This window comes from Oreochromis aureus, linkage group 8 (genome assembly GCF_013358895.1).
Source record: "Oreochromis aureus strain Israel breed Guangdong linkage group 8, ZZ_aureus, whole genome shotgun sequence".
Classification (NCBI taxonomy): domain Eukaryota; kingdom Metazoa; phylum Chordata; class Actinopteri; order Cichliformes; family Cichlidae; genus Oreochromis; species Oreochromis aureus.
This window is the reverse complement of record NC_052949.1, coordinates 9778156-9790501: the sequence shown is the minus strand read 5'-3', so window position 1 is coordinate 9790501 and position 12346 is coordinate 9778156. Positions and strand designations below refer to the sequence as shown.

Below are 12346 nucleotides of genomic sequence, written 5' to 3'. Positions count from 1 at the left end.
ATGGTGTTACGTGGAGCTGAAGTCCACGTAGAGCATCCGGACCTGTTGCGTTTGTCTAGGGGACTAAGGGCTGTATCAAGAACCACAAAGCTAATCTGTCAGAATCAGAATCAGATTTTTTTAACAAAATTATATGGTGTCCCATTCAAAGAAAACAATCTAACCATTCATGAGAAAAAAAACCCCTAAAAAATAAATAATATATGAATTATTCCCAAGTAATGAAGACTTAATTCTAAAGGCCTGACTGTCCAAACTAATTCTAGTAACAAGGTTTACTGTTGTACTACTGGTGATAAATTTCTTCCATCTATCCATCCTCTTCCACTTATCAAAGTCAGGGTCGCCTATCCCAGCTGTGTTAGGGCAAGAGGTAGGGTACACCCTGGACACGTTGCCAGTCTGTCACAGGGCTAACAGAGAGTCCTACGACAGAGCTCACACAGAACAGCAGTCAACCATTTATACCCACACCTATTGGTCATTTAAAATACCAAATTAATCTAACCCTACTAATTGCATGTTTTTGGATTTAGTACCCGGAGAGAACCCACGCAGACACAGGGAGAACATGCAAACTCCACAAAGAAAGGCTCCAGTTATACAGTGGATGTGAACACAGGACCTTCTTGCAGTGCCAACCAATGCATTACCGTGCTGCCTGACATGGCTCTTGAATATCATCAGTAGTGCAGGTTCTGTCCTTACGGTTGGACTCAGTGTTACTTTGGCTTTTCAGTCCCTGATTCTGGCTCCGTTCTTTGATACAGCTTTATTATTTTTCTGTTGTGAAGGTCTTTCCATGTATTCTTCTCCAAATTGTAGTCATGGTTGGAATAGAAAATTACTTTAGTTTTAATGTACTTCTGAACATAGTAGTTGGAGTATTTCATGTAGTCATCAGTCATGAACCCATATGCATCCACCTGAGGATACAGAAAGAGAGAGAAAAAACTCTTTTAGTATAGCACTTTTTAAGAGATAGTTTGCAGAATACATTAAGTCAAGTCAAGCCAAAGTGCTGAACAGAGGGATGAAAAAGATGAAAAACATTATAAAAACACTGTAAGACATCCATATATATGTTTGTAAAAATATATATAATTACATGCAAAATGCACATACATATACAAAAGTGTACACATGCACACACAAGCACACATACGTGAACATAAAATGTGTGTATACGTATGCACATGCATACAACAACCAATGAGATAAAAGACCAGAATAGCTAAAACAGAATAAAAGTGGTGTAAAAGAGATCTGAAGGCCTTGGAAAATAGGTAGATCTTCAAATTTGATTTGAAGATTTCCAAGGAGGAAGAGGATTTTATAAAAGACAGAAGATTGTTCCAGAGTCTCGGGGTGGCAATGGAGAAAGCACCGTCACCTCTGGATTTTAACTGGGAGCGTGGAACCAGTAAAAGCATCTGACTGGAGGAGCACAGAGTTTGACTGGGTAGGTGCAGGATAAGGAGATATGAAATGTAACCTGGGGCCAGACCATGGAGAGCTTTAAAAACAAATAATAAAACCTTGAAATCAATTCTATATTTAACTGGCAGCCAATGTAAAGACACGAGTATCGGCGTAATACTTTCTCTCTTTCTGGTACCCGTCATTTTGAACAAGTTGCAGGCGGGACAGGCTTGAGTGACAGATGCCTAAATAGAAACAGAGTTACAGTACTCAAGACCTGATGATATGAAGGCATGGATAACTGTTTCCAGATCTTTAGATGACAGGATATTTTTGAGTTTAGAAATGATCCAGAGCTGGAAAAAACTGCCACAAACAGCTGAATGTATTTGTTTGCCCAGCTTGAGGGTAGAATCAAAAATGAAACCAAGACTTTTTATATGGGGGTGTACATTAGCTGATAGTGGGCCCAAGTCATTTCTTATGAGACTAACAGAGTCTTGCTTACCAAAAGTTATAATGTAATACAGTTCCAACAACAACAACAACAATAATAGGTCATAATAATAATTAATAAAATAATAATTAATAAAAGTTATTGATAGCACTGATGGTTGCTTCTTCTCTCTAAAAAGAACATAGCAGCACAGTTTAATTTACAATTGCACATGAACAACCCACAAGACTTCAGAAACACTGTACTTTTGGGCAGAAAAGCCACGAGTGGAGATTTTTAATCATTTAGTTGAACACGAATTCCACTGCATAGCAAAGTCAAATGTGATGTCATCTGTCCAACACTTAAAACTTGGCTGTATTTTGATCAGCAACAGGATAATAGCAGCAAATGTACAACAGAATGGCTTAAAATTCAAGGTGTTGCAATGGCCCGGTCAACGTCCAGACCTGAACCTGATTGAAGTACTGTGATGAGATCTCAAGAGAGCTGTGCATAAAGAAATGCTCGCAAAAGATGAGTGGGACAAAATTTCTCAACAACAATGTGAGAAACTTTAAGTTACTGCTGCTAAAGATGATTCTACAATGTAATTGTAAGATCTTACACAGTCCAAATAATTTTCTGTTGTATCTTCATATGTTAAAACTTCATATCATGATAGTGTCATTAATTTTATGGACACAATTTCTAGAGTCCCCTATGGGGCGAAGAATGTTGAATTCAGGATGTAATTTTCAATTTGATCCTACATATCATTGATAATTTACTGATGTTGTGCCATATATGCAATTCTCTTGCTCTGTGAATGCCTGTATAGTAAGAAATATTTGATAAAAACATGGACATTAATTATATTAATAATTTTAAAATGATCTGTTAAAGAGCTTTTGTTAAGATTTACTTTACAGACATTGGTGTATTAGATTGTAAAGCAAAGTGAACAATGCAAAGCTTTCTGCAACGCAAACAGACTAGCATTTGTACAGAAATATTTCCAGACTGTAACATTCATATTTTATCCAGTTTGCAGAAAAGGTGTGCTGAATAGTTTCTTTTCATGAGAGAGCTGCTTTGAGGTATTCTTCTGTTTACACAGTCAGTCTCTGTATTATGTGTTTTTTAATGTGTATGTATGGAAACCAAGACCTCTCACACAGAAATGTAAAGGTAATATTAACTCACTGTGTCACAAGTATGCAAAGCCAGGAAGAGAGCGAATGCTCCATTGGTTGGTCTGACCATTGCCCAGAATTTATTATTCAGATTAGGTGACTTTAGGAACCTGTGGATGAAAAATCAAAGCTTTAAAAGAAAACAAACCAAACCAAAACAGATTAAAATAATGTATCTAAAACCTGAACATTGACCATTTAGCTAAAACAGCTTCATGAAAGGCTGGGGGGGCATATGGGAGCCACTAAAAATATGGGGGTGGCACACCGAATACAGAATTTTATGCTGTCGTCAGATATTGGATACTTGAAAAAGATGGCAAAAAAGAGAGAAGAATTGTGAATTATACCTAGTTAATTTCCTGCTATTAAAGTTGATATCACTGAAAATAGGCAGACATTAAAATAAATTAAGACTATTTAATTCTGTTTTGTAATGCACTGTGTTAAATGATTTTAAACCACAAATAGTCTGGACAGGATGGTCATAGGAGTCTGACCTGTTCCTCACATATCGGAGGAAGTCCTGGTGTAGAACGTAGAATCGGCTCTCATTGTACTGCCCTGAATAGTATTCCCTTGGCCTGGTGAGGTTAAAACACAAACGACAGGAGGGATAATTTATAGTTTTTTAAATTAAAGCCAATACAATTGGCCATTAAATTGTAAAAGGAAAAGTGGATAGCAAATCAAATGGTTTTAGGTGTTTTCAGAGTGTATTTGTAGTTTGCATCTGCTAACAACGAGGCACCTGTGTGTTCTCACTTGTGGGTGCACTCAGCAGTGACATGTAGGAGCCATGAGGAAGGCTATGGATTTTAGACAGTTAGACAAAACCACAGCTGGAAATTTTTTTCTAGTTCTTCTCCACTCTCACCTCTGAGCTGTAAAGGCTGCTCTTAATAAGTTGTCTAATGACACTATAAACTAATTACAAAAGCTGAGATTTTTCAAAGCAGGAGAAAAAATAACTATTACATAACTACTCATTTAGATGCAGTTGATAATCACCATTTCTTGTTGAATTCACCACCAGAGACATGCTGTCCTTTAAGGAGACCCTCGAGCCATTGGAAATCTCTCATGCCCTCAGGAATCATCACATATTTTATTCCCTGCCAAGAGAAAAATTATGGAGCAAAATAATCTTTAGTTTGTGGACAACATAAACAACATCACAGTGTTGTCTTGTAAGTTTTACTACCTCATCATGAGGGGCAGATTTGTATCCATACTTCCCAAAAAAATAAGGTGACGCGGTGATGGAGTGTGCTGTGTGAACATACACTGATGTTCTATTTCCTACATCTTCCTCAAAACCTTTGGTAACGGCACCGTTCATCCTGCCAAACAAACACAATTCAGACAGTTGATCTCTTCAAAAATTAGTCACTAGTTCAAGCAACAGCATTCAAATTGAAGGCAGTGTGATATACCTTTCTTCTTATCGTGCTTTTCCTTAGTTTCTGTCATATAGCAGCCTTTGTGCAAGTATTTCCTTTATTGTGCAATAAAAAAACCTAATGTCCAGCTGCAGATTGCACCACTATTTTGCTCCCCTGACACACAAACTAAAATGAGCTGATTTCAGTTCTTAACAATTCCAAGGAATTGCACTACTGGAAACCCGCTCTCTACATGAACTTGAGTAGGCTTGAGTTATTTTCTCAGCATCTCGAGTTAGTAAGTTTCAGACCAACACTAACATTAACACTGACCCCTAAATATAACATTCATTTTATGTTAGTAAATCAAAATGTACCTACTTAGCTGAAAAGTTTAAGATAGTAATACATTTGCCATAGATGGCACTTTTTTCCCTTTTCTCAGTGGCTGAAACAAACTTCCATCATTATTAAACTCTTGGCTCAGTATTTTAAATTGTGGTTCTAGACTTGTTATTTGTTGCTTTGAAAGTATAAGATGATTTACATTCTAGTTATTGAATATGTTAATTTGTAGTGCCCTGGAGTTTGTTATTTATAGTACTTGATTTGTTTATCCATGTCTCCCCTCATGTCCAGTCTGTCTCTGTCTCATCAGTTTATCACAATCCTTCTTTATTACTGTTTTTGCTTTTATTTTTCTTCACTGTTTTGCAAGCATTAATGAAGCCGTATCTTGTGGTTAGTCAATTTAATGACAATCACAATCACAAGTAGCATTTCATAATATATGGAGAGGATCATTCCTATCAGCATGAAAATTCTCTTCTCTTCTCTTCTCTTCTCTTCTCTTCTCTTCCAAGGTGATAATTAAAGGTAAACATGACTACGACATTACTTTTATATTGTTAATACATGATATTAAAATTTGCGAGTTGGGTGTTGCCTAAATGCGGGTGCGGTGCACTGACATTTACGCAATATCCTGGTTCATTCTGGTTCACGTATTTAAGTGTTTCCTCTTCCTCTTTTCCTCTTTGTCAGTCATGCATCCAGTGACTTGAATGAACTGAACTATATGTGAAATATATGTGTATATATATATATATATATATATATATATATATATATATGTATATCTATATACACACATATGGTGTGTGTGTGTGATTGAGTCATTATTCACTGCACAGATTGGATATCGCCAAAGTTATTGAATAGGGGACATACAAGTGTTAATTTAGTATTGCAACAGCCCTGAGGTATACATTGCTTTTCAGAGTGGAAAACTCAAAACTCAGAAAAAACTCAGAGTTTCTGATTTTCTAACTTTTTATCTGCTTTAGTGCTCAGCTCAGATAAAATATAAAAGACCCACCCACCACTTTAATCACACTTGTGTGAGTGTCATATGTCATCTGACATATGGCATAAAAACTGAACATCCCTTGTTGCCGGGTTTCAAAAATAGCGGATTTAATTTTTATGAACGAGGCGCTCTTTTGACTCATCGAGGGATGCTACTGACCAGCCAAACGATTGCATGCAGTCCGACGACTTAGTGCATGCTTGGATCACTTGGAACCCCAGGAAAACAGGTACAAAAAAAGTACCTGGTACCAGGAACTATGTACTAATGGAAAATCTTGGAAACTGTAGCAAATCAATGTGAGTAGGTACTAATGGAAAAGGGAGTAAAAATTAATTTTTTTTGACCCCATCCTACAAGACTGCTCAAAGAAGTCCTACCATTAATAATGCTTCAATCTTAAATATTATCAACCTCTCTCTATTAATGGACTATGAACCACATGCCTTCAAGCTGGTGGTAATTAATAATTAAACCACGACTTAAAAAGTCACTTGCCCGAGCTGTCTTAGCTAATTACTGGCCAATCCCCAAACTCCATTTTTTTTGTTGTCAAACAGCTAAGAGATCATCTGCAGAGGAATGGCTTATTTGAAGAGTTTCAGTCAGGTTTCAGAGCTCATCACAGCACAGAAACAGCTTTAGTGAAGGTTACTAATGTTATCTTTATGGCTTCTGACAGTGGACTGTGCTTGACCTGCTAGACCACAGTGCAGCATTTGACACTCTATTTTAATACGGAGATTAAAGCATGCTGTAGATATTAAAGGTACTGTGCTGCAGCGGTTTGAATCATATCTACATAATAGTTCCACAGCGTTCTGTGCTATAACCAGGAGACTAGAATTGGTCTTACATTATACATGCTTCCCTTAGGGAGTATTATGAGAGTGCATAGTATACATTTTCACTGCCTAACAGATAATACCAAATTTTATCTATCCATGAAGCCAGATAACAGACAAAGGTTAGTTAAACTGCAGGAATATCTTAAACATATAAAGATCTGGATGACCTCTAATTTTCTGCTTCTAATTTCAGATGAAACTGAGGTTATTGTCGGCCATAAAAATCTTAGAAATATGGTATCTAACCAGATGCTTACTCTGGATGGGATTACCTTGGCTTCCAGTAACACTGTGAGGAATTGAGGACTTGTTTTCACCAGAATATCTCCTTCGTATTAAACAAATATGTAGGACTAGTTCATGCATTTTTTATTTCTGGACTGGACTGGAATTCATTATGATCAAAATGGCATCCAGAAACTCTTAAAGGAACATGACCAGGCAAAAGTTTGTGCCCTGAAACTCAAGCACTTGGGTTATGCAGCAAGTCCTCCCATGAATAACTAAAAAAACAGGTTTGTTGAGTTGCCTAGACAGAATCTGGACTGCTTTGACATGACCTTAAAAGACCTTGAAGGGCGAAAACTCTCCAGTGTGATTGAATTAAAACAATTCTGCAAAGGAGAGTGGGGCAAAATTCCTGTTGTCACAAACATGTGATTGCAATTCTTGCTGTCAAGAGTTACTTGAGGGGGCAGTTACTTTTTCAGATTGAGTCAGGTTTAGATATTGTATATTTTTCCAGTGTGAATTTCAAATAGTAAATCCTAAAAGTGTTTGTCAGATCACTATAGATCTGTTAAAACTGGATGAGCTCAACCCTGCCACCAATTATTCCAGCATACACACGCCTTGACATCTTGACAGATGTTGTGTTTTTAGGTTTAATTAGTTATAACCACACAGAAAACAAATAACCAAAGTCCCTGGAGAGTGTATGTTATGCTGATCCAAAGTAGAAAAACACACTCTGTGTGATACTTTCAACAACTTTATTTAACTTGATCCTAAAGGTGTATTATTTATTTATGTGGTATTTTTAAATGTTAGATATCCCTAGAGATTACATCAAACCTAAGTGATTGCTGTGCTCTGCATCAAACGGCAATGAGATAAGAATATTTGATCATTAAAATACCCTTCAGTTCAGAGAACATTAACAACCATTAACAACAGGTAAGTTTTGTAGCTCTTACGTACCGAAAAACGTAATCATGAGCATCGATCTCTGCACCCACTTTTGAGCCATTCAGAATTCCTGCCATACCCACCACAGCACAGTGAACACAGCCATCACCACCTGGTTTTAGGAGGAGCAGTGGCTCTTTTGGCTTTGGAATCAGCTTCACTGAAGCCATCACATCTGCAAATGAACAGAAACACATGAGTACAGATACTTGAGCTGGTGAATCTGGATTTATTTACAATTAGGAGTCTAACTGAGCTGATGAAACTGATAAATCCTGAACAACTGTTAGTTTGAGAAGACAAATGGGACTGTTCACCATTTGGCAATGTTTTTACAATGTTGTCCAGGTTTGTTAAGTCTGTGTGATTTATAGCCTCAGTTTCCCTTTCTTATCAGACTGGAGCGGCACAGTATCGTCTCCCAGTGCTTCAACTTCAAGTTTCAATGTCTTATGCCTTCAAAGATGCACTTATAGATACTTTTTTACATTTTTGTATTTTTTATTTTTATTTTGCAATTTATTTATTTTTCCATCTGTAACACAAAGTATTGGGTAATTTTCTTAAAATTTTGATTTTGATGGGTTGATCTGAGGCTTACTAAATTATGCACACGCATGCACGCACGCACACACACACACATTTAAGTTAATAACACAATCTTTCACTTATTGATGGCAAAATTTCATTTACAGAAGAAAATGATTATTTTAACATGTGCACAAGTCTTAATGCATTGAGTTGCAACCTGTGAGTGAATTACTAGATATTTGCATTAAAGAGCAGTTGAAGAGGTGTGCCTAATGAAGTGACCAGTGAGTAATTTAGTGCTGTATGAATAATGTCATGTCTCTCATTACAAGTTCAAACTTTCACTTTCTTTAACTCAATATTTAATTACTAATTTGTGAGCTTTGACCTACTTCAACCTTTGCCTCTGTGGTACTTCGATTAGTGTATTTTTATGACGGAAAACTGCGTATGATGCAGAAAACACTGCTTAAAGGTGCTATAAAACATTTTCACCACTAAAAAAATTTGGTTGTGTGTCTTTGTCTTTTTTTCATGATAATAAAAAAAATTTCTTCCAATTTCTCACTCCCAGTATTTTTTGCTGATCAGCCTCACACTTATACTGATATTTAATCTGGATTCAGTTTCACAAATACCTACCATCATATTTGAACTGCATGAACCCAAAAGGATTGTTAAAATGTGAAAGGCGATTCCACTCGCTCATGTTAATGTTGTCCTTGTGCAGAAACAAACGTATGTTGGGAAGAAAAGCCTTCTTGAAGATCTCATCCTGAGAGTTTCGCAGTGATTGGGCACATGTCTGATAATCACAGAAATATTAAATCATTAAAAATCGGTTAAAATGATTTCGTGAAAGCTTTATACACTGAGGAAAAAACAAACACAACACTTACAGAAATTTGAAGAATAATTTAATTAAAGGAATGAAACCATTAAGAAAGCCAGTGAAAGTGAAAATACAGGACAGTTACAGCAGAGGCAACAGACTGACTGCATGGCTGAGCACACTTCAGTGTTACCAGCCCACAGCCATCAGCTTAATTACTACATTTGTACTGTTTCTGTCATATTGTGTCTTAGCATGCTTACTGTTGGTCTAGGTGGGGCATCCTGGTTATAGACATCATCAAAATCCCACTGAGGAAGCTTTGTGAAATTTCCTCTGTAGAGGAGAGGTATTGGAGTCTCAGCCACAGCTGTGGTAGACACAGAAGGTGGCACAGCTGTTTTTTCTTTCTGTCCCCAGAGGTTAATATCAAACGAAAAGTTTTCCCATCTGAGTTCATGTTTTCCAGAGAAAGTTGTCCAACTGAATCTGAAATTAGTCAGAAAAGCATCAATGGCAACGGGACATAAGGGAGGAAAAAGAAAAGTTCAGAATTAGCAAATTAATACATAATTCCTTTTTTAATGTCTGTTGTTATGAATAAAAAAAATTACCGTTTTGATAAAGATTCCTGGGATAGAATGAAAACCACCAAACTAACTGTCATTACAAGGAGCAATAAAAATATCCTGGAGATTTGGGATGCCATTGCTGTCGAGTGAAGGCTTGCTGTTCAATTAAACACACATGTATGCACTTCCTTCTAAATCTGACACGTTCTCACTGATGTGAATGGGCTGGGCTACACCACAGTTTGCAGACAGATAAGCAATCAAATGTATTCAGACACACAAAGCCACACACAGAGATATTAACAGCAATGTGTTTTATTACACAACCAACTTCAGAAACAAACATAACTCAGGGTTTATATCACTTATATCTGCAATATATTTTAAAACTAAAATAAAAAGCATTTCTTTAATTTGTTTTAGGATTCATTCATATATTAACCTGCTCAGTGTGAGAACTGATCCAGTCTAGTTTGGTTTTCCCTTCATGTGGATGACAGGTGGTCAGAACAACAAAAACAAAGCAGTAAAACACAATAAATCAGAAAATTGGGAGAGCACTGTCCAGCCACGTTGAATACTGCAAAAAAGTTCCTTTGGTGTAATGGAGACGTTTTTTAGTAGTTTTTAAGAATAAACGGTCATAGTGAGCATCTATGACACAACAGGGGTCTCAGATGGAGTAGAGTTGGAGCTGCTCCTCTATATGTCTCCCTCTGACACCTCCCCAAAAGTCTCCTTGTTCTCTTTCTGTAGCTGGAAGATTGCAGCCAGTTGCTCATGTTGCACCCTGGGAAAAAAAGAACAAAAGAAATACTGAGAGGTGAAAAACACAAACAATCCTGGACACGTTGGATTACTTTCAAAGACTTTATTTACACTATTTAGTTCAATAATATACTCAAATAACTAAAACACACAACACTCAAAACAGGAATGGTTTTACAGGTGGAGGCCACTGACGATTGACTCTTTGAGAGCTGGACAGGGCTGTAGAAAGTTATTAACCCATCAGTAGGACCTGTATGTGCTCCATTCTGTAAGCGCAAACAGTATAAGCACACTCAGAGCCCTACAAAATGAATGCCAGTAGGCCACTGGTGTGACTGTCTTTGACCAAACAATCAGAAACATGCTTTATGAGGGTGACTTGAGGGCCCGACATCCTCTCGTGGGCCCAATCCCCACTGCCGGCACTGTGGAGTCCAACTGGCATTTGCCACAGAATACCCGAATCTACCACTGCTGCCCTTTGCTTTTCACAGATGACAGGAGGTTCAGGCCATTTTCACTCAGCCAGAACATGGCACCATCTTCCTGTTTTCTTTTGTTGTTGCTCCCACCCTTATACATATGTAGGCAAAATGAACATCCTCACATGGTTTGCAGTCATGAATTTTGGCTCTGCAGAAATTTGCTTAGAGTGAAAAGAAACCACAACAAAAACCTACAAGGCTACAAACTCATCAACTGATTTGGACCAGCATATGTGAGCTATAGGCATCAACATTTTTACTGCAAATCTTATACTGCTACTACAACTAAGAGAAAGGAGGGAACAGCAGGAATAATTGTGAACTTCTAATAGGCAAAAGTTATAAAAACAAAGACATTGAATGTCATATCTTTTAGAAAATTGTTTCAATAAAAACTACATTACCAGCATCAATGTGACTTTGTATCAGTTCAGACTGTCTAATATTTAATGACTTATAATAGATTCCTGAATAGTTTATGAGATGACTGGGGTTGCTTGTCTGCACAGGTCCTTGTGTTACATTACACTGACTCCACCGTGTGGCAGAGTAGAGGAAATTCCTGAAAGGATCAAACACTGGAGATACAGTCGACACCTGTTGTGACACCTGAGGATCACACGTCTAATGTGGAATACAGGGGCGGCAGGAGAAGTAAGAGTGTGATCAGGTAAGCAACGCTCCACAGTTACATCAGTCGCTTAATGGCCACTGAAGCTTAAAGAGCTGTTTAGTCAGAAAACACTGCTGAGGTCAAGACTGTAAATGCAAACTTAAACTTAAACACAGCTTTGAAGTAGTTTTCATGACTCTTCTGGGACCAGCAGGTGATAATGAGCCATACTTTACCCAGTTTGCTCCTTTTTCAGGATTACAGACATTTCAAGTTTGTGGTGAAGTGTATGCTGCAATGATAAGAGAGCATGCAGAAAAAACAAACCCTATTATTTTTCACCCAGTAGTACCAAAAAAGTGTTTTTTTTTTCTTAAGTTGCATGTCATTCATCCATCAGCTAATGCTTGGCAGAGACTCAGTCTAGCCTGAGCAGCTAAACATGGAAGGCTCAGAGTGTCAGTCTAAAGACGCGCAACCACACGTGAGGCAGCGCAGGTAAGGTTAGAGGGAGGACGAGGAGTAGTTACAAAAATATTAAAATAATAACTAAGATATTCTTTACTTGGGTAGAATTACAGAGAGTCGTGTTAAAATTTGTCAAAGTAAAACTTGAAATCTTGAATCAACCTTTTTACTCAATTAAAAGGGAAAAAGTAAAGGCTCTGAAATGTACATGTACATGTACAATGTATAAA

At 37.3% G+C, this 12346-nt stretch overlaps 1 protein-coding gene across 1 annotated transcript; it reads right to left on the bottom strand.

Moving 5' to 3' along the window:
• Window positions 1-722: 722 nt before the first annotated feature.
• Window positions 723-10944, bottom strand: LOC116310571 (alpha-N-acetylgalactosaminide alpha-2,6-sialyltransferase 1-like). Its single transcript, XM_039616785.1, has 10 exons — window positions 10856-10944; window positions 10503-10569; window positions 9471-9617; window positions 9018-9180; window positions 7857-8019; window positions 4259-4397; window positions 4066-4169; window positions 3555-3638; window positions 3065-3164; window positions 723-926 (listed from the first exon to the last, which is right to left on the bottom strand). The coding sequence occupies exons 1-10, from the start codon at window positions 10942-10944 to the stop codon at window positions 723-725; spliced, it is 1260 nt and encodes a 419-aa protein (XP_039472719.1).
• Window positions 10945-12346: the final 1402 nt, after the last annotated feature.